The 26,245-nt window shown below is 50.8% G+C and overlaps 3 protein-coding genes across 6 annotated transcripts in view; 1 reads left to right on the top strand and 2 right to left on the bottom strand.

The window, feature by feature from the left end:
- TNNC2 (troponin C2, fast skeletal type) overlaps positions 1 to 490 on the bottom strand; it is an 11,361-nt gene extending 10,871 nt beyond the window's left edge. Inside the window, exon 1 of the mRNA XM_025398586.1 lies at positions 403 to 490. The gene's annotated coding sequence lies outside the window, so the exon portion shown is untranslated. The remainder of the gene's footprint in view (positions 1 to 402) is intronic.
- Positions 362 to 10,055, top strand: SNX21 (sorting nexin family member 21). Of its 4 annotated transcripts, XM_025398583.1 has the most exons (5): positions 362 to 685; positions 945 to 1,218; positions 1,710 to 1,867; positions 7,665 to 7,675; positions 7,847 to 10,055. In XM_025398583.1, exons 1-5 carry the CDS (start codon positions 665 to 667, stop codon positions 7,863 to 7,865), a joined length of 483 nt encoding a protein of 160 aa, XP_025254368.1. In that variant the 5' UTR covers positions 362 to 664; the 3' UTR covers positions 7,866 to 10,055. The 4 variants fall into 4 exon arrangements, with proteins under 4 accessions (XP_025254368.1, XP_025254367.1, XP_025254365.1 ...); XM_025398582.1 differs by lacking the exon at positions 7,665 to 7,675 and having other exon boundaries at positions 1,710 to 1,860; positions 7,847 to 10,041; XM_025398580.1 differs by lacking the exon at positions 7,665 to 7,675 and having other exon boundaries at positions 7,847 to 10,041.
- On the bottom strand, positions 8,903 to 26,115 carry ACOT8 (acyl-CoA thioesterase 8). Its single transcript, XM_025398584.1, has 6 exons — positions 25,894 to 26,115; positions 23,868 to 24,001; positions 16,905 to 17,130; positions 11,409 to 11,566; positions 10,688 to 10,882; positions 8,903 to 9,138 (listed from the first exon to the last, which is right to left on the bottom strand). Exons 1-6 carry the CDS (start codon positions 26,019 to 26,021, stop codon positions 9,020 to 9,022), a joined length of 960 nt encoding a protein of 319 aa, XP_025254369.1. The 5' UTR covers positions 26,022 to 26,115; the 3' UTR covers positions 8,903 to 9,019.
- Between the last annotated feature and the right edge of the window lie 130 nt (positions 26,116 to 26,245).

Genomic DNA, 26,245 nt, shown 5'->3' with positions numbered 1-26,245 from the left:
TTTTTTTGAGACGGAGTCTTGCTCTGTCACCCAGGCTGGAGTGCAGTGGCCAGATCTCGGCTCACTGCAAGCTCCGCCTCCCGGGTTCACGCCATTCTCCTGCCTCAGCCTCCCGAGTAGCTGGGACTACAGGCGCCCGCCACCTGAACGAGGATTCTTACAAGAGCTGCAAAATTAGTTTTAGCAGTACTGTTCCTGTTTTACATACGAGAAAATCTAGGCTCAGCGAGGTCAGATTCCAACCCAAATCACACATCTCCTGGCCTTCGTTTTCTTTCGGGAGACATGGCCTCCCTAATATCGCATAATTACTTTGTGAAGTTAAAGAGCGTTGGGTGGAAATTAGTGGGGCGGATTGGAGATGACGTGGGTGGGGTGGGAGGATTCCAGGAGGGTATGCGCCTGGCCGGACTGGGATGATTTTGCGGCAGGCCTGGGACTCCCTTAGGCCGACCTAGGCTTCCCAAGTCCCTCCTAGAGCCAAGGGCCCGGGATTCTCGGGCGGCTCGGGCGAGCGGGCGGGGCAGGAGGCGGGGCGGCAGCAGGAAGCGGCCCGAGCGGCGCTCGGAGCGGCCTGAGCCCAGCGGAGCCCTGCAGAGCCCGGCCGGCCTCCATGGGCTGCGGGGGGCTGCACCCGGACCTTTGGGGCGCGGCACGCCCCTGAATGCACCGTGGGGCGCAGGAGGTAGAGGCGCACGAGGCGGCGCAAGAGACGTTGGGAGGGTCCCGAGCCCCTCCGGGCAGGAACGCGGTCCTAGGCTAAGTGGGTTGCTGGGAAAGCGACGCGAGCTGGGTCCCCTGGTTCGCAGGACCTCGGACTGCCAGGGGGTAGGGCCTCCGCGCGCCCCTCCCTCTCCGGTTGGGCCCCGCCCCTCCTCCTCCTGAGCCAGGCTGGGGTCCTCCTCCTCCCGGACCTCGGACACAGCGTCGCGCGCTCCCCCCAGGGTGCCATGGCCTCCCGGCTCCTGCACCGGCTGCGGCACGCCTTGGCAGGCGACGGCCCCGGGGAGGCGGCGGCCACCCCAGAGGCCGAGCAGTTTCCGGAGAGCTCAGAGCTGGAGGACGACGACGCCGAGGGCCTGTCCTCCCGACTCAGCGGCACCCTCAGCTTCACCAGCGCCGAGGACGACGAGGACGACGAGGACGAGGACGAGGACGACGCGGAGGCTGGCCCTGACCCGCTGCCCCTCGGGGATGGGACGTCAGGAGAAGACGCAGGCGAGTGCAGGAGGACGGAGGCGGGAACCCTGGGGCTGGATTAGGCCTCCATCCCTGCTGCGTTCCCAGAGCATCCAGGGCGCTGAGTTGATCCAGCTGAAACTCCCACACTTCTTAAAGAGCCTGGGCCACCTCTTGGTTATGTGACCTTGAGAGAGTCTTAACCCCCCTCTGAGCCAAGTTTTCCCTTGTGTCAAGTGGGAGAACTCACTCTCATCTCAGAATTGGCTGCGGGCATTAAATGTACAGGGCCTGGGATCCGAATGGAAATGATGTATTAGCGATATTTTGAGGGTGGAGCTATTAATTTAGCCCCTACTGTCTGCCAGGCACGGTGTTTGGCTTCTCGGTGCCTCTCTGCCACTCAGTTTCCATTTCTGTAAAATGGGGGTAAATCCTGCCTCACATTGGGAGGATGAGTGAGGCCACGGCAGTGATTGATGTCGATCCTGGCCCTAGACCCATTGATACGACTGGTCATGTGTCTGCAGAACGGAGCCCCCAACCTGATGGGCAGCGGGGCAGTCAGCTCCTGGCGCGGCAGCTGCAGGATTTCTGGAAGAAGTCCCGGAACACCCTGACACCCCAGCGGCTGCTCTTCGAAGTGACCAGCGCCAACGTTGTCAAGGACCCGCCCTCCAAGTACGTGGTGAGTGAGGGTCCAGAACCCCTGGGCTGTGAGTCTAGAAGTACGGCTACGAGCAAGTAGGGAAGACCCCAACTTCCTGAGGGGTCTATGCAGTTATAAATGGCTACCTCGTTTACAAATGGGGAAACTGAGGTCAGAAAGGGGATGTAACTTGAGCAAATCCTCACACAAATGACTTAGTTTCCTTGAGACCGAGTGACGTGGGGATTAAGGACCTTCCTCTTATCCTGGTTTTGAGACTGAGAGAACTGGTGTGTGCACTTCCCTACCCAGCCCACAAGGTTTTTGCAAATTGTAGCAAGATGTGAGATAGGGAGAGACAGATGTTATCTGGGTCAAACTTGAGATCCAAGTTGCATGAGCTGGTGGTTAAGGAAATAGGCTTTCAATCCAGACCAACCTTGACTTCCACTTATTTCCAGTTGTTTGACTCTGGGTGAGTTGTTTAATCTTGGTCATGTTCCGTTTCCTCACTATAGCAATGGGGAAAATTCAGAGGATTACAGCGGGAGTTAAATGACACAGTGGACAGAAAGCCCTTAGCAGTGTGCCTGGCATTATGAAGTGCTCAATGAAATGGTAGCAATGTCATTATTATTTAACTTTGGGTTGCAAATGTTTGTCATCTGGGGCCTGCTGTGTCCTTATAACACACAGGTGAATCAGTTCTCAAGCACCCGACCCTGTACAGAATAGTCTTGTCCTAAGGGCTAGACTTAGGGAGTTGGTGGAGGTTAGGATGAAGAGCAGTGTTGGGGAGGACCTTGGAGTCCCTTGCTGTTTTCCTTGCTGTTGAGAGACTGACTTGGAGAATGAGGTCTGCTCCTTTAATGCCCGCAGCAACTTCTGCTCCAGTCCCTTTTCAGGCCAGGCCTGAAAGGTGACTGAGCTGGCCACTCCTGTCAGTGGCAGCTCTCCATCTCTCACTCTCCTCCTCTTCACCACCCTTCTCCACCTCTGACTCAGCAGGAGGGGGCCTGGAGCCCAGTCCCACATCTGGGCCTCTCCACCCTTTTCTGTTGCTGTTAGTAAGCAAGAGCCACACCCATGGGGTGACTACTCCAATTTCAGCATTTTTTTGAAATTGCCCGGCTAGTTTTTGCATTTTTTTTAGTAGAGATGGGGTTTCACCATGTTAGCCAGGATGGTCTTGATCTCCTGACCTCGTGATGCACCTGTCTCGGCCTCCCAAAGTGCTGGGATTACAGGCTTGAGCCACCACGCCCGGCCTAAAATTTTTTTTAAGACAGAGTCTCGTTCTGTCACTCAGGCTGGAGTGCAGTGGTGCAGTCATAACTCACTGCAACCTCCACCTGGGCTCAATTAAGCGATCCTCCCACCTCAGCCTCCCAAGTAGCTAGGACTACAGGTATGCACCACCACGTGTGGCCAATGATGAAGTCTGAAGTGGCAAAGGTCTCAGAACTCTGGGGTGGACAAGGGTTCATACACAGGAAGGGGACACCAAGGAACAGCTCAGAGGCTGAGAGGAATGGGGGTGACTGTGGGTACCTGGATGGGAAGGGATGACAAGATAGAGCAGGATGGCCAAGTATGCCCTGGCCTGTGTCTGGAGAAGCAAGGCACCTCCTCTGTACGATGGGGACTCTAATTCCCCACTTAACTTGGGGGGGTGAAGGGCACAGGCTTTGGAGTCAGATCAACCTGGGTTTAAATCCCAGCTGGGCTGTTTTCCACCTGTGTGACTTAGGGCAAGTCTTTGAGCCCTTTGCCCCCTCTTTGAGCCTGCTTCCTCAGCTGTCAGAGATAAGGACACCTTCCCTGCAGTGCTGTTGTGATGATTAAATGAAATCATAGATGTAAAGAGTGCTTGGTACAGCAGGAGGCACAGGGTAAGTACTTGGGTAATGGAACCACGATCATTATCACCATCTGGCTGCACTTTACAAGGATCAATGAGATAATGGATACAAAATGTAAACTAGATGAACATAAAGGCTTATTATATAGACCAGTGTGTCCTGAAGAAAATTGGTGTCCTAAAGTGTGTCCTGCAGAAAACTGGTTCCCTGGAATGTTAATAGCTGTTTCTAAATAAAGGTTTTGCAGGCAGTATGTTCTGAGAATGCAGTTAAATAAGAATACAGTAAGTGTCTTTATTGTTAAACTTTTTTTTTTTTTTGAGACGGAGTCTCACTCTGTCGCCCAGGCTGGAATGCAGTGGCCAGATCCCAGCTCACTGCAAGCTCCGCCTCCCGGGTTCACGCCATTCTCCTGCCTCAGCCTCCCGAGTAGCTGGGACTACAGGCGCCTGCCACCTCACCTGGCTAGTTTTTTGTATTTTTTTAGTAGAGACGGGTTTTCACCGTGTTAGCCAGGATGGTCTCGATCTCCTGACATTGTGATCCGCCCGTCTCGGCCTCCCAAAGTGCTGGGATTACAGGCTTGAGCCACCACGCCCAGCCTATTGTTAAACTTTTTAATCCCTAATATTAATGTACACTGTGAATCTTCAAGAGGACAGAGTAGGCAAACCTAACTGACCAGGAGTGGCTACAGCGTTGTCAGTTCCACAGAACAAATGTGAGAGAAAGATCTGGATTTGCTGTTAGGGTGCCTTTAAAATCTAATACTTGTTAACTCTCCTTTTAAACCCGCTGGCTTGGAATTATCGGTTAATCCATATTCAGGTTCTCAGACCTGGGAGGCGGGGAGCTTAGTGGTCATCTTGCTCAGTGTTTTCCAAACCTCAGTCATTCCAGTACCTCCCTGGTTCTTGTCCTATCTAAAAGTGCCACTTGTACTCTTTTCTTCTTAACATTTTTCTTTAAATGAACCTATTTTTTTTTCTTTTTATTTGAGACAGAGTCTTGCTCTGTTGCCCAGGCGTGAGGGCGGTGGTGCAATCTCAGCTCACTGCAACCTCCACCTCCTAGGTTCAAGCAATCCTTCCATCTCAGCAGCTGGGATTACAGGTGCCCACCACCACGCCTGGCTAACTTTTGCATTTTTAGTAGAGATGGGGTTTCACTGTTGGCCAGGCTGGTCTTCAACTGACCTCAAGTGATCTGCCCGCTTCAGCCTCCCAAAGTGTTGGGATTACAGGTGTGAGCCACTGTGCCCGGCCGAACCTATTTTTTTTCTTAAAATAAATTTATTTACTGAGACGGAGTCTTGCTCTGTCGCCTAGGCTGGAGTGCAGTGGCACGATCATAGCTCACTGCAGCCTCGAATTCCTGTGCTTACATGATCCAACTGCCTCAGCCACCTGAGTAGCTGGGACCACAAGTACCCAACTAATTGTTTTTCTTTTCTTTTTTGTTTTGTAGAGACAGGGTCTTGCCATGTTGCCCAGGCTGGTCTCCAACTCCTGGCCTTAAGCAGTCTCCTGCCTCAGCCTCCCAAAGTACTGGTATTATAAGTATGAGCCACTATGCCCATCCTTTAAGTAAGTTTAAAAGACAACTTCATAGCACTACTGCATGTGGAAAGTCTCACTTGCCACAGAGAGAAGCTAGCCATAAAAATAAAAGTAGTGGGCCAGGCACGGTGGTTCACGCCTGTAATCCCAGCACTTTGGGAGGCTGAGGTGGGCAGATCACCTGAGGTCAGGAGTTTGAGACCAGCCTGGCCAACATGGTGAAACCCCGTCTCTACTAAAAATATAAAAATGAGCCAGGCGTGGTGGTGCATGCCTATAATCCCAGCTACTCGGGTGACTGAGGCAGGAGAACTGCTTGAACCCGGGAGGCAGAGGTTGCAGTGAGCAGAGATTGTACCACTGCATGCCAGCCTGGGTGACAGGGTGAGACTAAATAAAGTAAGTAATAAGTAGTGAAAATGAAACATCATTAAATCTTGCCTAGATGCTGTTGCCTAAAGAAGGCCCTGACCTGAGATCCACTTTCTGGTTCTTTTCTAAAAATGGAGATGAGAAGTGTTAGAGAAGTAGGTTTTTTTTTTTTTTTTTTTTTTTTTTGAGGCAGAGTTTCACTCTTGTTGCCCAGGCTGGAGTGCCATGAGCGATCTCAGCTCACCGCAACCTCCGCCTTCCAGGTTCAAGCGATTCTTCTGCCTCAGCCTCCCAAGTAGCTGGGATTACAGGCATGTGCCACCACGCCCAGCTAATTTTGCATTTTTGTTGCATGTTGGTCAGGCTGGTCTCGAATTCTCGACCTCAGGTGATCCACCTGCCTTGGCCTCCCAAAGTGCTGAGATTATAGGTGTGTGCGTGAGCCACTGCAACTGGCCCAAGAAGTACTTTTTTGTTTTTTTTTGTTTTTTTTTTTTTTGAGACAGAGTCTCGCTTAGTCGCCCAGGCTGGAGTGCAGTGGCGCGATCTCGGCTCACTGCAAGCTCCGCCTCCCGGGTTCACGCCATTCTCCTGCCTCAGCCTCCCGAGTAGCTGGGACTACAGGCGCCCGCCGCCTCGCCCGGCTAATTTTTTGCATTTTTAGTAGAGACGGGGTTTCACCGTGTTAGCCAGGATGGTCTCGATCTCCTGACCTCGTGATCCACCCGCCTCGGCCTCCCAAAGTGCTGGGATTACAGGCGTGAGCCACCGCGCCCGGCTCCAAGAAGTACTTTTTAAAAAACCAAACCGAGAGCTGGCCGGGCATGGTGGCTCATGCCTGTAATCCCAGCACTCTGGGAGGCCAAGGCGGGCGGATCACAACAAGGTCAGGAGATCGAGACCATCCTGGCTAACACAGTGAAACCCCCCTGGCTAACACAGTGAAACCCCGTCGTTACCAAAAAATACAAAAAATTGTGGTGGGCACCTGCAGTCCCAGATACTCAGGAGGCTGAGGCAGGAGAGTGGCATGAACCCAGGAGGCCGTAGCTTGCACTGAGCCGAGACTGCGCCACTGCACTCCAGCACTCCAGCCTGGGCGACAGAGCGAGACTCTGTCTCAAAACAAAAACAAAAACAAAAAAAACAAAACTGAGAGCTACTCAATTTGTAGTCAGAAAGATTAAAAACAATTAGGCTGGGTGTGATGCTCATGCCTGTAATCTCAGCACTTTGGGAAGCCAAGGTAGGAAGATTGCTCAAGGCCAGGAGTTCAAGGCTAGCCCTGGCAACATAGGGAGACCCCCCCATCTCTACAAAAAAAAAAATATATATATTTTTTAAATAGCTGGGTGTGGTGGTGCATGCCTATAGTCCTAGCTACTTGGGAGGCTGAGGCAGGAGGAATGCCTGAGCCCAGGAGGATGAAGCTGCAGTAAGCTATAATTGTACCACTGCACTTCAACCTGGCCAATGGAGTGAGACCCTGTCTAAAAAAAAAAAAAAATTAAAAGGGGAACCACCTCCTGATTCTGATGCAGTGATATTTACTCTAATGCACACCACCTAAAAACCTCAGGTACCAATACTTGTACATGTCTCATTTTTGGACAAACACTGACTTGACTGAGCACTTCCTTCACTAGAAACAGAAGTGGACCCAGAGGGGATGGCCTTGCCTGAGGTCACACAGGGAGGGAGTAGCTGACCTTAGGTTAGAACTTGAGTCCTAGGCCAGTATACTTTTCACAGTTATGGCAATTGTGGCTATCTACAGACCTGTCCTCTGGGTCTAGTTTGGAAAATCCTGACCGGGGATGTGGAGGCCAGGTGTCCAAAGTGGAACAAGCTCCGTGCTGTTCCTAAAGGAGACCCAAGAGATTGGCCTGGGTTTCAGCTCTTGTCTGGTTTTCCAGCGGGGGCTGTCAGAAGAACTAACTGCTCTATGGGAAGGGAGTACAAAAAAAGGGGCAGCAGCCCCGGGCACTGAAGCTCATCTCTGTCTTTCTCTCTTCTTGCTGCCTTGGGCCTGGGTCATTTCAGACAAACCTCAGGTAAGATGGGACTGGGCTTCCCCGCCACTGTGGCAACAGCTCCCGCCCTCCTGGGTGCTATCCCAGGGGTGAAAGGAAGAGGTGGGGAGGCACAGCTGGGAGTGTGGGGGATGGGGAGGGAATGGGCCCATGGACAACTTGCATTTGCCCTGACACCCACCCTCCCTGCAGCTCTACACCCTCGCCGTGATAGGCCCAGGGCCGCCAGATTGCCAGCCAGCTCAGATCTCTCGCCGTTACTCGGACTTTGAGCGGCTGCACCGAAACCTGCAGCGGCAATTCCGGGGCCCAATGGCTGCCATCTCCTTCCCCCGTAAGCGGCTGCGCCGGAATTTTACTGCAGAGACCATTGCCCGCCGTAGCCGGGCCTTTGAGCAGTTTTTGGGTCACCTGCAGGCAGTGCCTGAGCTGCGCCATGCCCCGGACCTGCAGGACTTCTTCGTGCTGCCAGAGCTGCGGCGGGCACAGAGCCTCACCTGTACTGGCCTCTATCGTGAGGCTCTGGCACTCTGGGCCACTGCCTGGCAGCTGCAAGCCCAGCTGGGCACCCCCTCTGGCCCAGACCGCCCCCTGCTGACCCTGGCTGGGCTGGCCGTGTGCCACCAGGAGCTGGAAGACCCTGGGGAGGCCCGGGCATGCTGTGAGAAGGCCCTGCAGCTGCTTGGGGACAAGAGCCTCCACCCTTTGCTGGCACCCTTTCTGGAGGCCCATGTTCGACTCTCCTGGCGCCTGGGCCTGGACAAACGTCAATCAGAGGCTCGGCTCCAAGCCCTGCAGGAGGCAGGCCTTACCCCCACGCCACCCCCTAGTCTCAAAGAACTGCTCATCAAGGAGGTGCTGGACTAACCCTTGCCTAGTTTTAAGGCCACTGTGAGGAGAGAGGCTGCCCCAGAATGCAGGGGAAGGACCCAATGAGGACAGAATAGCTGGGAGCACCTAGAAGTTCCAAAAGAGAATGTGAAGCAGATCAAGGAAACTTCTGTTGAGCTGGGCTCAGGATGAGCTTTGGCTGGGGTTGCCCTGGTATAGTACAGGGAAGAAGTCTGACACAGCCTCTCCAGCTGATAAACAGCCAAGGGGCTGTGGCACAGGTCAGGGGCAATGTTCCCTTGTTGGTGGGCCCCCAAGCTGGTGAGGCCTCCTCTGAAGGCCAGGGACTCTGCCCTGGAGTCCTGGAGTTGAGGGATGAAGGCAAGGTCTGGCCCAGGGCAATTAAAGGCCAGCCACTCCAGTGGTATCAGTCTCTTTATTGGATGTGAGGGCCAAAAGGGACTGTAACTGCTGTCTCAGGAATGGGGACGGATGGGAGGTTCTTGAAGCCCCAGGCCAAGCTGGTACCTCTGGCTACAGCTTGCTCTCTGAGACCTGGGGCTTCACTCGGATCACGCCCTCCTGGGCACAGGTCACAGCTAGGACTCCATCCTGACGCCATAGCCGCCCATGGACCAGCCCCCGAGAGCCACCTGTGGGTGAGGTGAAAGGTGAGGATGGCCTGCTTCAGAACAGCCAAATGCACTTCTTTTTTTCTGAAACAGAGTCTATGTTGCCCAGGCTGGTCTCAAGCTCCTGGGTTCAAGGGATCCTCCCACCTCAGCCTCCTGAGCAGCTGGGATTACAGGCTTAGCACAGCACCACGCCCGACCTCCAAGTGGACTTCTTGAAAAGGGTCTGGCCCAGGGCAGGGCTGCCCCACACAACGGTGTGCTGAGTGTCGTGGCTGCTCCAAATGCCCCTTCTTGAGCTTATTATGGACCATCATTGAGGGGTAACTCCTCCCACAGGAACCCCACTTGATAGTTTAAAAGCACTTTCACACCTCTGCTCGCTTCCTCAAAAAGATCACGGAGGGAGGAGCTCTCAGAACAGTCTCCTTCAACTGCTTGGCCAAGCAGAACTGCTATACCTCTGGCCACTCGTGTTAGGAAACCTATTGGCTCCCTGTATAATAAATCAAGCCAGATCCTCCAAGTGGTGATTCCTGAAAAATATCCCCACTACCACCACCAAGGGGAAGAAGGGGCTCAGCAGAGGAATTAAAGCCATGAGGTCTGGCCTCTTCCCTCCCCACCTGGAGATTCTTGCTCCCTTGCTGGCTTTGGGCCTGAGTTTCATGTTTATGAGGATGATTGCTGGTTTCCCTTACACATAGCAGAGCTCACTCAGTTCTCACAGTAGCCAAAGGAAGCAGTTATGTGTTGTGCAGTTTTCCAGACCAGGACTGAAATCCAGAGAGGGTCAGGAATTTGGTTCCGTCATGAGGCCAAATCTGAACCCATGTCCTCACTTCAAGGTTATCAATCTTGGATTGGGATGCTATTGGTACGTGAGAGTACCCCTTATCTGAGTATAACGAGTCCTTAAGTTTTTCCCTTGGTTTATCGAGCAAAGCCTTTCTTCATTTGTACTCCCTTGGAAAGGAGGTCAGGGTTCTGAAGCTAGACATTGATGAATGAGTCTTGTTTCTCTCTCTCCCCTGCAAGGAATGTCCAAGCAGTGAGGCCCTTAGGGACCACTGAATGCTCCAACCCCAATCAGCTTAATCAGAGTCACTTAGAGAACTTAAACATACAGTTTCCTGGACCTTATCCAAGACCTACTGAGTCAGAATCTTGAGGGAGGAATCAGAATCTGTTTTGAAAAGGCGTCCCCAAATGGCAGTCTGATGGGCTGCCGGGTTTGGATACCATTGCTGTAATGTAACCCTCTTTGTTTAGATGAGGAAACAGGCTCAGACGGAAGACACGATTTGCCTATTGTAATAAAAAGAATCTGAACTGGTTCTGGGACTAGAACTGGGTCCCTGGGAGAAGGTGAATCACATTCCCAGCACATTCTAGCAATTTAGAGCAGAGCAGGTGTCCCAGCCTCACCCTCTCATTTTGAAGATGAAGATGCGAAAGCCTAGGAGGGAAGGAAAGGAAGTGACCTGTGCAGTGCCACACAGGAAGTCAGGGGAAGTCAGCATCTGCCACCCAAGGTCAGTGCCCTTGTCCCACACGGCCCCACACTCACCAGCCCAGGGGCTCTCGCACTCATAGAGCATCCAGTGGTCAGCTCGGAAGGGGGCGTGGAACCACATGGAATGGTCCAATGAGACCATGAAGTGCACCTTGTGCTGCCACTGGTGAGGCAGCACTGCAGTGCCCAAGAAGGCATAGTCGGAGATATAGGCGGCCACGCAGCAGTGCATCTTCATGTCACCCTCGCCTGCAACAGGTCCCCATCAGCCCTGGGCTCCTGGGCTTTCCAGCTCAGGACCTGCAGGGAGGTAGGGAAAAAGGGACTCCCGTGCATGGGTGTGCAGACTGGTTGCTGCACAAGAGCACTTGGCCTACAGTGTGTATGTGTGACGGGGGATAAGAGATGGTGATATGGGGAGGGCAGGGGTGAGCAGGGACTGAAATTCACCCAAGTCTCCCACACTAGGCCCCAAAAGGGGTGTCATCTTCCAATTTGCACAAAGACACTTTACGGTTAGCAGCAAAGCTGGACAACAACCCCAGTGAGGTGCCTTGCCTTCCTCAGAAAGGCCTTGTGTTGGGATTATAGTCACCTCCACATTCTCCCCATGCAAAGGGCTGAGAGGCCCCAGGTGAGAAGCTAAGCCAACTTCCCCGTCATGCAGATAAGGAAACAGGCCCACAGAAGGGAACTCATGTGCCCAAGGTCACACAGCAAATGAGTGGTACACCCCTTGGAGAGTGGTTTCCTCCCATCCCTGGGGTCATCTTACCAATATAGCCCCGGGCTCGCACCCAGAACATCTGTTTGGGCTCCATTCTCTGCAGCTGGCTCAGGGGGGATGGGTTTATTGGCTTGATCTCAATGGGGACCTCCTGAGCAGCAATTCGGTTGAGCGCCACTGGGTACCTCTTTTGGAGGTTAGGGTCCCTGAAAGTAAAGGGGAGAGGGATGGGGTGAGACCCAGGAAGAGAGGAAGTCACATCTGCATTGCCTCTTCTGACTCGCCTCATTCTTCCACAGGGAAGATATCCCCAAAGCTCCCCTCCCCTCGTGCCAGGCAAGATAGTGCAGTGTTTGAATCCCTTCTTTGCCACTTATGAGCCATGTGGTCTTGTGCTAATTAGTAATCTCTCTGAGTCTATTTTCCCATCTGCAAAGTGTGGATAATGATAGTAACCTACCTCATAACCAACACTGAAGTCAAGATCACGTATATCTAACCAACACATCATAGTAATAAGGCATACCCGATAATATGCCCTGTTCTGAGCATTGTACATACGATAGTATTCCTCATAACAACCCTGTGAGATAGGTACTATTACCCCCATTTCATCAGTGAAATAAGCACAGAGTCCAAGTAGCTTGCTTAAAAACTGGAGAGACAGGATTTGGACTTAGGCAATCTGGGTCCACAGTATGATTATTTTCTGTTTTTTTAGAGACAGGGTTGTCTTCTCACCCAGGCTGGAGTACAGTGGCGCAATCAGCTCACTGCAGTCTCCAACTCCCAGGCTCAAGCCATCCTCTCGCCTTGGCCTCCCGAGTAGCTGGGACTAGAGGTGTACGCCACTATGCCTGGCTAATATTTTTATTTTTTCTCTTTTTTGAGATAGAGTCTAGTTCTGTCGCCCAGGCTTGAGTAAGGCAGTGCAATCTCAGCTCACTGCAACTTCCGCCTCCCAGGTTCAAGCGATTCTCCTGCCTCAGCCTCCCGAGTAGCTGGGATTACAGGCGCCTGCCACCACGCCCAGCTAATTTTTGTATTTTTAGTAAAGACGGGTTTCACTGTGTTGGCCAGGGTGGTCTCGAACTCCTGACCTCATGATCTGCCCGCCTCAGCCTCCCAAAGTGCTGGGATTATTTTTCCTTTTTTCATAGAGATGAGGTCTCCTTACGTTGCCCAGGCTGGTCTCAAAATCCTGGACTTAAGTGATCCTCCTACCTCAGCCTCCCAAAGTGCTGGGATTACAGAAGTGAGCCGCTGTGCCCAGCCACTTCATTATTTTAAACACTCAAGAAACACTCTGCCTGACTTGGCCTGAGTTATAAGTTATGAAACCCTAGACAGTAGGGAACATTGTGTCCCCCCAGGGGGAGGGGCCCACTCCAAGGAATTCCTTTCAATACAGTGACAACCACCCACAGTGGTCTGCACAGGTACTGCCATTTTCACCCCTGTCCTCTGGAGTGCTGTCCCACAGAACCTTCTATGATGACGGAATGCCTCTCTGCACTGCACACTATGGTAGCCACTAGCCACATGTGACTATGGAGCACCTGAAATGTGACTAATGTAACTGAGGAACAGAACTGTTCATTCTATTGACTTTGTTGTTTTTTTTTTTTTTTTTAGATGGAATCTCGCTCTGTTGCCCAGTCAGGAATGCAGTGACTCGATCTTGCTCACTGCAACCTCTGCCTCCTGGGTCCAAGCGATTCTCCTGCCTCAGCCCCCTGAGTAGCTGGGATTACAGGCGTGCGCAACCACGCCTGGCTAATTTGTGTGTGTGTATTTTTAATAGAGATGGGGTTTCACCATGTTGGCCAGGCTGGTCTCGAACTCCTGACCTTGGGCAACCCACCCGCCTTGGCCTCCCAAAGTGCTGGGATTGCAGGCATGAACCACTGTGCCCGGCCCTATTTAATTTTAATTAATGTAATATAGCCACAAGTGGCTACAGACTACCTTACTGAACAGTACACATCTAAATTCAAGGTCCTTTAACAATGTCTTCCTCTCATTTCAGCAAACATGTGTCGAGTTGCAACCACACACCAGGCCCTGTGTTTTTTCTGTTAACAGTGATATAACTACAATTCACTGCCATTGTGCTAGTTAGTACTAGCACACTACGTGCCTTATCTCTTTTATTTCATTTAATCCTCACAGCAACCTTATAAGGTAGGAATATGATTAGCACCATTTTATAATTGAGAGTACTGGCTCAGAGTGGGAAAGCAACTTGTCCAAACTCACACAGCTAGTAGGGGCAAAATCTAGGATTGAATCCAGGACTTTCAGGTTCCCAAACCCACATCCATCCCATCATACTCTGCTGCCTCCCCAGTATCTAGCATGAGATAGAGACACTATCTCCTTATGATATAGCTAAGAAGTAGGGCAGAAATGAGCATTTCCTTTTTTTTTTTTTGAAATGGAGTCTCACTCTGTTGCCCAGGCTGGAGTGCAGTGGCTCGATCTCAGCTCACTGCGAGCTCCACCTCCCGGGTTCACGCCATTCTCCTGTCTCAGCCTCCCGAGTAGCTGGGACTACAAGCGCCCACCACCTCGCCCGGCTAATTTTTTGTATTTTTTAGTAGAGATGGGGTTTCACTGTGTTAGCCAGGATGGTCTCAATCTCCTGACCTCGTGATCTGCCCGCCTCAGCCTCCCAAAGTGCTGGGATTACAGGCGCGAGCCACCGCGCCCGGCCAAGCATTCCCATTTTTTAGACGAAACTAGGGCACTGGGGAGTTGAGCACTGTCCCACAGCAGGTGAGCATTAACAGAGGCACAGTCCTGGCTAGAATCCATGTGTCTGTCCTGTGTCTGGACCCAGAGCTCTTTCCCCTGCACCAGCATTTTTCAAACTTTATTAGGTATGATCCAAAAAACTATATTTTACCAGGTATTCAAAATATCTAACATGCTCCCTGGTGGTCTAATGGTTAGGGGAAAATACATATTTGTATTTTTGTATATACGTTTCATATACATAAAACATGCAGGTGGCTGACGCCTGTAATCCCAGCACTTTGGGAGGCCAAGGCAGGTGTATCACTTGAGGTCAGGAGTTTGAGACCAGCCTGGTCAACATAGCCAAACCTGGTCTCTACTAAAAAAATACAAAAATTAGGCAGGCATGGTGGTGTGTGCCTGTAACCACAGCTACCTGGGGGGCTGACGCATGAATATCGCTTGAACCTGGGAGGCAGAGGTTGCAGTGAGCCGAGATCACGCCACTGCCCTCCAGTCTAGGCAACAGAGTGAGACTGTCTCAACACAAACAAACAAACAAAAAAGATATGCACTAAGGCAAAAGGCAGTGACCAATCAAACACAGGCCATAGCTCCGCAGCTCTCTAGAGGACACTCACTCCTGGTGCACATTAAGTCCTAAGCTGCTGGACCAGGGGCCTGAGGGAAAAGAGGGAATCACTTAGGGGACTGGGGAGGTGGTATTTACCAAGTGGTTACAGAAGTATTTCAGTATATATATATACTTTTTTTCCGGGTATGGGGAAATTATGGCTCATGCCTATAATCCCAGCACTTTGGGAGGCCGAGGTAGGTGGATCACCTGAGATCAAGAGTTCGAGACCAGCCTGGCCAACATGGTGAAACGCCATCTCTACTAAAAATACAAAATTCCATCCTGGCTAACATGGTGAAACCCCGTCTCTACTAAAAATACAAAAAAAAAAATTAGCCAGGCATGGTGGCAGGTGCCTGTAGTCCCAGCTACTCGGGAGGCTGAGGCAAGAGAATGGCGTGAACCCAGGAGGCGGAGCTTGCAGTGAGCTGAGATGCGCCACTGCACTCCAGCCTGGGCAGCAGAGCGAGACTCCGTCTCAAAAAAAAAAAAAAAAAGATACAAACTTAGCCGGGCGTGGTAGCAGGTACCTGTAATCCCAGCTACTTGGGAGGCTGAGGCAGGAGAATCGCTTGAGCCTGGGAGGCAGAGGCTGCAGTGAGCCGAGATGGTGTCACTGCACTCCAGCGTGGGCAACAAGAGCAAGACTCCGTCTCAAAAACAAACATATAAACAACAACAAAACAACTATATGTATGTGTGTATATATGTATATATATTTGTGTATATGTATATATGTGTGTATACATGTATATATGTGTGTGTATATATGTATATATGTGTATATGTGTATATATGTGTGTATATGTATATATGTGTGTATATGTATATGTGTATATGTGTATATATGTATGTATATGTATATGTGTATGTGTGCGTATATGTGTGTGTATATATATTTTTTCTTGAGACAGAATCTTGCTCTTGTTGCCCAGGCTGGAGTGCAATAACATGATCTCGGCTCACTGCAGTCTCCACCTCCCAAGCTCAAGCGATCCTCAGCCTCCTGAGTAGCTGGGACTACAGACGCATCCCCCATGCCCGGATAATTTTTGTATTTTTTGTAGAGACAGGGTTTCACCATGTTGCCCAGGCTAGTCTTGAACTCCTGGGCTCAAGTGATCCTCCTGCTTGGGCTTCCCAAAGTGTTGTTATAGGTGTGAGCCCCCACACCCAGCCCCAGCTTTATTTTTAAATTAGAGATGGAGTCTTGCTGTGTTGGCCAGGCTAGTGTCCAACTCCTGGTCTCGAGCAATCCCCCTGCCTTGGCCTCCAAAAGTGCTGGGATTATAGGTATGCACCACCGCACCTGGCCAAGCCCTTCATTTTATACCATGGCCCAATACAGACACACACCAGGAACACACACAACTAAACCTCAAGTTTCACAAAAGGATTCTTCCCCTAAATACATACATATTATTCACTCCAATATCTTCTTTTCCTTTTTTTTTTTTTTGAGATGGAGTCTCGCTCTGTCGCCCAGGCTGGAGTGCAGTGGCCGGATCTCGGCTCACTGCAAGCTCCACCTCCCGGGTTTATGCCATTCTCCTGCCTCAGCCTCCCGAGTAGCTGGGACTACAGGCACCCGCCACCTCGCCCGGCTAGTTTTTTGTATTTTTTAGTAGAGACGGGGTTTCACCGTGTTAGCCAGGATGGTCTCGATCTCCTGACCTCGTGATCCGCCTGCCTTGGCCTCCCAAAGTGCTGGGACTACAGGCTTGAGCCACCGCGCCCGGCCTTTTTTTTTTTTTTTTATTTGAGACGGAGTCTCGTTCTGTTGCCCAGGCTGGAGTACAGTAGTGCAATCTCGGCTCACTGCAAGCTCCACCTCAAGGGTTCACGCCATTCTCCTGCCTCAGCCTCCCGAGTACCTGGGACTACAGGCACCCACCACCATGCCTGGCTAATTTTCGTATTTTTAGTAGAGACGGGGTTTCACCTTGTTAGCCAGGATGGTCTTGATCTCCTGACCTTGTGATCCACCCGCCTCGGCCTCCCAAAGTGCTGGGATTATAGGCGTGAGCCACCACGCCCGGCCCCAGTATCTTCTTTTCTAATCTGTATTTTGTAAATGCTGGTCAAGACCCACTGAAGGATTCCATGACCCACAAACAGATAGGAGCTGCATTTTGAAAAGTCTGCCATGGAGCCTCCAGGTTTCTCACCTTAAATACTGGTCAATGAGGGTCTCACAGTCAAGCAGCTCTTCTGGTGGTGGCACAGTGGGCATGGAGAACTGGTGCTGCATGGGGCTGGGCTGGGCCTGCTGGAAGGAGGCCTGGCAGATGAAGATGGGCTTCCCATGTTGCACGGCCTTCACAGAGCGCACCGAGAAGCTCGACCCTGTTCGTGTCCGCTCCACTTGGTACAGTACTGGCACGTTTGGGTCCCCTGCAGTGGGCACAAGGGCACAGTGGGTCCACAGGCCCTGTCATCATGACAACGCCTGACAGGCACTATTACTCATCTTCCATTCCATTTCATCTCGGTAACTACTCACTGAGGTCTGCTAAGGTCCAGGCACTAGGGATACAGAGAGACCACCAGGCCCTGTCATCGGGCTGCTCCCTGTGCAGGTGGAGCTTTTCTTTAACAGCACAAACTGCAGAGACATTGACAGATTCCTTGCATTCAAATCCTGGCTCTACCACTCACCAGCTGTGTGACCCTTCACTTCTCTGAGCAGTGTGCTCATTTGCAACCTGGGGATCATCATGGTGCTCATCGCTTACAGGATTTTAATGAAATGAGTCCATAGTTGTAAAGTGTTTAGCATAATATCTGGCACATAGTGAGGGCTCTATATGTGTTTGTTAAATAAAATTAACACTCCTTCCAGCCGGGCGCGGTGGCTCAAGCCTGTAATCCCAGTACTTTGGGAGGCCGAGACGGGCGGATCATGAGGTCAGAAGATCGAGACCATCCTGGCTAACACGGTGAAACCCCGTCTCTACTAAAAAATACAAAAAACTAGCCGGGCGAGGTAGCGGGCGCCTGTAGTCCCAGGTACTCGGGAGGCTGAAGCAGGAGAATGGTGTAAACCCGGGAGGTGGAGCTTGCAGTGAGCTGAGATCCGGCCACTGCACTCCAGCCTGGGCGACAGAGCAAGACTCTGTCTCAAAAAAAACAAAAAACAAAAAACTCCTTCCTTCTATCTTGCTCCATCTGTGCCTGGGATCTTATCATCAGTCCCAAACAATTATTCTAGATCAGGGAGCAGTAAATCTAGTCTCCAGCCTGTTTACTGTTTATTCTGTTGTTTTCTTTTTTGAGAACAAACAAAGGCTATTTATTCAGAGCTTGTTCTTTTTTTTTTTTTTTTTTTTGGAGACGGAGTCTCGCTCTGTCGCCCAGGCTGGAGTGCAGCGGCATGATCTCGGCTCACTGCAACCTCCACCTCTCAGGTTCAAGTGATTCTCGTGCCTCAGACTCCTGAGTGGCTGGGACTACAGGGGTGCACCACCACACCCAGCTAATTTTTTTTTTTTTTAGAGCCAGAGTCTCGCTGGGTCACCCAGGCTGAAGTGCAGTGGCGTCATCTGGGCTCACTACAACCTCTGCCTCCCAGGTTCAAGCCATGCTCATGCCTCAGCCTCCTAAGTAGCTGGGACTACAGGCGTGTACCACCACACCCAACTAGTTTTTGTATTTTTAGTAGAGATGGGGGTTTCACTATGTTGCCCAGGCTGGTCTCGAACTCCTGACCTCAACTGATCCACCCACCTCAGCCTCCCAAAGTGCTGGGATTACAGATATGAGCCACTGCGCCCAGCCAATCAGAGCTTGTTATAGCAGGAAGTCAACCACCATCACTTGCTTTTGGCAGAGACTTAGGCGCAGGCAAAGGAATGGAAACGCTCTGTAATGGAAAAAAAGGCTTCACGGAGGCTCTGATTGCAGGCTTTTGGCATGGGGAAGCAGTTGGTGGGCTAACTAGAAGCACGACATCTGGCTGGGCACGGTGGCTCACGCCTGTAATCCCAACACTTTGGGAGGCTGAGGCAGGCAGATATTCTGAGGCCAGGAGTTCAAGACCAGCCTGGCCAACATGGCAAAACCCTGTCTCTACTAAAAATACAAAAAATTAGCCAGGCGTGGTGGCACACGCCTGTAATCCCAGCTACTCGGGAGGCTGTGGCAGGAGAATTGCTTGAAGGTGGGAGGTGGAGGCTGTAGCAGAACTGCTTGAACCTGGGAGGTGGAGGCTGTAGGGAGCCAAAATTGCGCCATTACACTCTAGCCTGGGCAACAAGAGTGAAACTCTATCTCAAAAAAAAAGTGGGACATCCTATGTGATTGGTTAGGGGTACATATTTGGCTTTCTCTGGTTGGTCCTAAGTTGGAAGCAGGGGCAAAAATTAGGGCAGCTATCAGTTATTAATCAAGTCCTGGCTTTGGGGGCCAATTGCTACACTGGTCATTATTTGGCTTGCTGGACTGGTTGGTAAAGATAGTGGTCCGACTTCCTACAAGTCTGACTTGTGGACAGTAGACTGGCTTCCTGTGCTGGTTGCTGCTATTATGTATCAGAGTTCTGTTTTTCTACATGGTCTAGCCACTGTTTGTTTGTATATTCAGTCTCTCCCAGGCAAGGTCAGCCGTCAGTCACTTCACCCCTGATGTATATGGAAGCCATTTGGTCCTTCACTGTCAGGTGTCTCTGCTCCAAAGCAGAGTGGAAGAGCCTGGGCAACACAGGGAGACCCTGCTTCTACAAAAAATAAAAAATAAAAATTAGCTGGACATGGTGGCATGTGCCTATGGTCCCAGCTAATCAAGAGCTGAGGCGGAAGGATCAGTTGAGGCCAGGAGATCAAGGCTGCAGTGAGCCATGACTGCGTCACTGTGCTCCAGCCTGGGTGACAGAGCAAGACCTTGTCTCAAAAACAACAAGAGCGGCCGGGCGCGGTGGCTCAAGCCTGTAATCCCAGCACTTTGGGAGGCCGAGATGGGCGGATCACGAGGTCAGGAGATCGAGACCATCCTGGCTAACACGGTGAAACCCCGTCTCTACTAAAAAATACAAAAAACTAGCCGGGCGAGGTGGCGGTCGCCTGTAGTCCCAGCCACTCGGGAGGCTGAAGCAGGAGAATGGCGTGAACCCGGGAGGCGGAGCTTGCAGTGAGCCGAGATCCGGCCACTGCCCTCCAGCCTGGGCGACAGAGCGAGACTCCGTCTCAAAAAAAAAACAAACAAAAAACAAGAGCACCACCACCAGAGTAGAAGGCACTGGCCAGGGATAAGGCAGCCAACAACAAGCAGGTGAGGGAAGATTTGGAGAGGAAGAGAACTTCCCTGGTTTCCCTGAAGTTCTCACTTTGAGTCAGGCCGGCCTTGGGGAACCCTGACATCTGGGCCATGAAACATCTTGGGGATGACTTTCAACCATCAGATGAAAGAAAAGCAGGTCTAGAGAAGTGTTGCTTCCTTCACTCTGATGCAAATGGGGAATCAACCGGGCCCCAGGGCTCAATCAACAGCAATAAACATCACTGTCTGAAGCCAACTGGCCTGCTCAGGTGTCTGTTATCAGGCACTGCCACCAGCAGCGCTTCTATCAGAGTAGGAGCTCCTCAAGGTTAAAGGCGTTTGAGGAGGGCTTACCAAGAGTCCAGACACCAGAGAGAGCTAATTGTGCAGTCTGCTTTCAGACACTGGGAAGGCAGTCTCCCCTCCCTATCACCAAACTTGGGGAGAAAAAACAAAAAAACCTCGAATCCAATCCTTGGTCTGCAGGTAAGCTAAAGTACAGATTCCTGAGAAGGATCACAGAACCTTCAGTTCTCTGGTCTACCTTTCAGTGTGAATGAGTTCCAGCCCTATTCTTGAAAATTGTTATTGGAACACAGCAGGTAGGCCCTGAGGCATACCGAAGGGAGTTAAAGATTATGGAGTGATGCAGGGTGCCAGACAGCATTGGACAGGAGAGTATGTTTCCTCATGTTGGTCTCACAATAACCATGTAGAGCCACTCTTACCCCCATTGTACAGATGAGGAAACTGTTGCCTTAAAATACAATTTTTTTGTAATAAAGTCATGCTCATTTGTTTACATATTGTCTATAGTTGCTTTCACTGGCAAAACCTAAAATGTTTACTATCTGGCCCTTCTAGAATGTTTGCTGATCTTGTTCAGAATTCTTTAAGCTCTAAATTTACCTCTGTAGAGAAAAACTAAAAACAAAACAAAAACCCAACTAATTAACGTTAAAAATTGACGTTTTTAGAAAAATAACTGATATGATAAATGGCCAAGGACCAACCCTCCCCCTCCCCCATAACATCTTTTATTTAAAAATGTAATTGAAACATCTTTTTTTCTTTTTTTGAGATGGAGTCTCAATCTGTCGCCCAGGTGGGAGTGCAGTGGCGCAGTCTTGGCTCACTGCAACCTCCACCCCCCAGGTTCAAGCGATTCTCCTTGCCTCAGCCTTCCGAGTAGCCGGGATCACAGGCTCGGGACACCATGCTTGGCTAATTTTTTTTTTTTTAATGGAGTCTTGCTCTGTCACCCAGGCTGGAGTACAGTGGCACGATCTCAGCTCACTGCAACCTCTACCTCCCAGGTTCAAGCGATTCTCCTGACTCAGCCTCCCAAGTAGCTGGGATTACAGGTGTGCGCCACCACGCCCGGCTAATTTTTGTTTTTGTTTTTGTTTTTGTTTTTTTAGTAGAGATGGGGTTTCACCACATTGGCCAGGCTGGTCTCGAACTCTTGACCTCAGGTGATCTGCCCGACTTGGCCTCCGAAAGTCCTGGGATTACAGGTATAAGCCACCATGCCCAGCCAAAAAACAGCATTGGTTTTAATGTCCAATATAGCTGGCAGAGTCGCATCACAAACAGATAAAAGCGCTCCCCTTTTTGCCTTGCAGCCAGGAAGCTCAGAACTAAACGTATGAAACTGCAACAGTATGGCTTAGCCAAATTTTGACATGATCGTTTCTCCCAAATCCCCTGTTACTACTGGCCTGATGTCCTTTGACTTTTAATATTCCCAGAATAGCTACCAATTATTTTAGCTATCTTGCAGTCTTTCAAGACACAGGCAGGGGCACAAATAATTATTATTATTATTATTTTGATGGAGACAAGTCTCACTCTGTCGCCCAGGCTGGAGTGCAGTAGCGTGATCTCAGCTTACTGCAACCTCCGCCTCCTGAGTGCAAGCAATTCTCCTACTTTAGCCTCCAGAGTAGCTGGGACTACAGGCGCATGCCACCATGTCTGGCTAACTTTTTGTATTTTAGTAGAGACTGGGTTTCACCATTTTGCCCAGGGTGGTCTCGAACTCCTGAGCTCAGGTGATCCACCCGCCTCGGCCTACCAAAGTGCTAGGATTACAGGCATGAGCCACCACGCCCAGCCAAATTATTATTAATTTTGAAATGGTAGCCTGGACACGGCTCATTTCACGCTGCTCCTAGATGAAGAATTTCCAAGAAAGAGGATCTTTTCCCCAGAACCTGGGATGGGTACCCTGGCAGCTCCTCCATTGTTTAGAATTATCGCCCAAGAGTTTAAGAGAGAAGCAAAGAAGCAGGAAAGAGTTTGGCACTCGAAGACACATAAACCAGGTTCACATCCTGGCTCTGCCTCTTTGGGCACTGTGGGAGCTGGTTCCAAACCTCTTCGGGTCCCAGTTTCTTTAGGTAAGAATGATGGCAGGAATGCCTGCCACCCATGTTTACTTATGAAGACTAAACAAGATAATGCACACAATTATGCCCTGTATTATACAAATTTTAATTATTCCCACAAGTTAATCATCAAAAACTAATATTTATGGAAAACTAGATTATGCCAAGCCCTGCACTAGATACTTTACTGGCAAAGACTCATAGCATTCTTCCATCACAGGATGAAGAGTCAGAGTTCAAGTAATGCCCCCACCTCCACAAAACAAAACAGCCAGGTATTTCACTAGGCTGGAAGGATTACAATATCAAAAGGCTGGTACTTACAACCAAATTAAAGAAACAAAGCACATATTTACTCCCAACTAGCATAAAGATAAGAACCTGGCTGAGCCCAAGGTTAGTATTCAAATACTTTATAGCAGTGACTGGGGGCTGAGAAGAGGGCGGCCAATCAATATGCCTCAGGGATAAGGAGTAAGGGACACGGGACAGTATGAAAAAGTGTATTTACCATTACAGGGATAATTTTCATATTTATAAAATGAAGGAGGAACCCCACTGTTTTCTTAATACAAATCACATACTGTAAAGGTCCACAAACTTCTCAGCTGAGGATCTACACAGAACACGTGGGGGTATCTGCTCTAGGGGTAAGAGGGAAGGAGAGAAAACAGGTTTTTTTGTTTTTGTTTTTTAGCATAGGTTTTGCTTTTATTTTCCTTTTATTTATTTTTCTGTAGAGACAAGGTCTCGATTTGTTGCCCCAGCTGGTCTTAAACCCCTGGGTTCCAACAATCCTTCACAATGGCCACCCAAAGTGCGGGGATTATAGGCATGAGCCACCACACATAGCTTTTAAGTGACTTTATTTGACCGCAGAGCTATAAGAAGCTGTAGAGATCGTTCCACTAAAATACCCCTGGTCCTACCCTTCTCCATTTTACAGCTGAAGTAAACCAAGCTGTAGGGCGGGGAGCTAACCTCACAAGGCCGCATGGTAAATTATGGACAAAGCTGAAGCTAGGCCCTACATCTTTGGTTTGTTTTTATTGACCCGACGCTCAGTTGACAAAAGAAGCCTTAGATCCCTTGATTCTCAGGCTGGTGCTCGCTTCTCCAACCCAAGCTGCCCTACCTCCGCACCTCTAGCAGAGGTCACAGCACGCTGAGAACCTAGCACAGCGCTTGGCACCAGGAGCTATGTTAAGAATGGAAGAACAAAAGGCCCACAAGGAGCAGTTAAGCAACAAAGTCTTGTGTCATTATCAGCCAGACAGCAGGTACCCAGTGAGTCCCAGCAAGGGTGAGGTCCAAGGCTCATTGTTAGCCCCAGACCTTGTTCCAGCCTAGACACTTAGGGTGGCTGTGTCCGCCATCCCTCCCCCTTGTCTTCCAGTCTCCCTCTCTTCCCTTTTGACCTCAGCCCCCAAGGCCAGAATGGCTGCTGGGCTACCAGAGCTGGGTTGGGGCAGGAAGTGGGGGGTTTACCTGCCCGAACAAAGTAGCAGTGCAGGGAGTGCACGTGGACGTCTTCACTCACAGACTTGGCTGCAGCCACCAGTGCCTGGCCCACGATCTGACCGCCAAACAGCCTCTTGGCCGGTACCCAGTAATGCCTTCCTCTGTAGGGAGACGGGGGAAAGAGGGAAAGACTTGGGAACTGGGCCAAATTCTACTACCCTCGCTGAGACTCTAGTGCATGATCTCTTCACCTTATTGGGGTTTAAGATCCTTTTGAGAATATGGTAAAAGCCATAGGTCCTTTCCCCAGGCAAATATCCTTATGCATAAAAATCTTCTGGGCCAGGCGCAGTGGCTTACGCCTGTAATCCCAGCACTTTGCGAGGCTGAGGCAGGTGGATCCTTTGAGATTAGGAGTTCAAGAGCAGCCTGGCCAACATGGTGAAACTCCGTCTCTACTAAAAATACAAAAATTAGCTGGACGTGGTGGCATGCACCTGTAATCCCAGCTACTCAGGAGGCTGAGGCAGGAGAATCACTTGAACCCAGGAAGCAGAGGTTGAGGTGAGCCAAGATCGCACCACGGCAATCCAGCCTGGGCGACAGAGCAAGACTCCATCTCAAAAAATAAAATTAAATAAATATATAAATGAATAAACAACAAGAGCCCTCAGACATCAAGTCTAACTCCTTCAGTGTACAGATGAGAAAACTGCAGCTTGGCCCCAGAGATGAAAATGCTTGCCCAGAATGTAGGCCCACTGGAAGCTGAATAATTAAGTCTCTAGCCTCCCACGCCCCAGCTGTTTGGCATTTTCTGTAACAATGAGTTACGAATAGCCCTCCATGACCTGGCAGGTGGCTCTCGCCTGTAATCAATCCCAGCACTCTGGGAAGCCGAGGTAGGAGGATCGCCTGAGCCCATGAGTTCAAAACCAGCATGGGCTCCAAAGCGGGGCCTCATGTGTACTAAAAATAAAAAGGTTAGTTGGATGTGGTGGCGAGTGCTTGTGGTCCCAGCTAAACAGGAGGCTGAGGCAGAAGGGTCACTTGGGCCCGGGAGGTCGAGGCTGCAGTGAGCCATGTTCGTGCCACTGCACTCCAGCCTGGACAACAGGGCCAGATCTTGTCTTCAAAAACAAAAATCAAATAGCCCTCCAAGAAGTTATTTATAATTCCTTAAGTGGAAGAAAGGGAGCTCAAAGTAGGATAACTTCCAGTAAAGCCAGGAGAAGCCTTGCTGCAGGGGCTGGAGGCGGTGGCTCACGCCTGTAATCCCAGCACTTTGGCAGAGATGGGCCGATCACAAGACCAGAAGTTCGAGACCAGCCTGGCCAACATGGTGAAACCCCGTCTCTACTAAAATAAATTTAAAAATTTGCTGGGCCGTGGCGCGCCTGTAATCCCAGCTAATCAGGAGGCTGAGGCAGGAGAAATGCTTGAACCCGGGAGGCGGAGGCTGCACTGAGCCGAAATCACACCACTGCACTCCAGCCTGGGCAACAGAGCAAGACTCCTGTCTCAAAGAAAGAAACCCTCGCTGCAGTCAAGAACTTCAGCAATGCTGGGAAGGAAACAAACATGCTTAGGCCTTAGGATAAGTAATGAGATACCAGACCCACCAAATGGTACTGGGGGCGGGATATTGTGAGAAGAAAAGGATACTGAAGACAAGGAGCTGCGGGGTCTGTTTTAACGTTGATCCATCAGCTGTGTGCCCTTGGGCAAATCACTGCCCTCTCTGTGCTAGCTCCCCTGTGAAGGCTTAGGGCAGGCTGCCGAGCAGGGTCTCTCAGGTCACCACTATATTTGCTCAGATCTCCAGGACTACCTAGAGATGGGGCTGCGCAGACCTCGCGGCAAGGAGAGGAAGGGAGGAAGCCAGAGCAGCGAGGACAGCTCTGTCGGGGGTGCGTTCTCTCCTAATTGTGGCAGAGGGTGCATCCTACGCAGAGCCATCCTAGTTCCGGAGCCAGGGGCCCCGGGGGGCGGCAGTCAAGATCAAGAGTTTCTGCCCTAAAGAAGGGGATGCTGGGCAGGAGCTGCCGGCTACCTGAAGAGATCCTCGTCCAGCGGCTCGAGGTTGAGCACGGTCGTGACCAAGACGCTACGGAGGTCCCTAGGGGGATCGCCGCGGTCGCCACAGCCCTGCCCATCTTCTGGGGCCTGCGGGGACGACATCTAGCTCAAGGCTGCCGGCCCTGAACACCCGCTCCGCGAAAGACGCGGAAACATACACTAAACCTGACGCTTCCGGTAGATTGCCTTAGTAACCGGAAGTCTCCTGCAGACCCCGGGAAGGCGGAACCTAGGTTATGATTGGCCAAGACTCCTGTCAGTCCGCTGGTGGCTGTAGCCCTTTTTCTCTAGCAATTGGAGACAATGAATGCCAATCTGCGAATCCT

The sequence above is a fragment of the Theropithecus gelada genome, chromosome 10 (genome assembly GCF_003255815.1).
Source record: "Theropithecus gelada isolate Dixy chromosome 10, Tgel_1.0, whole genome shotgun sequence".
NCBI classification, from domain to species: Eukaryota; Metazoa; Chordata; class Mammalia; order Primates; family Cercopithecidae; genus Theropithecus; species Theropithecus gelada.
The sequence above is the reverse complement of the archived record's forward strand: the minus strand, read 5'-3'. Positions and strand labels throughout refer to the sequence as shown.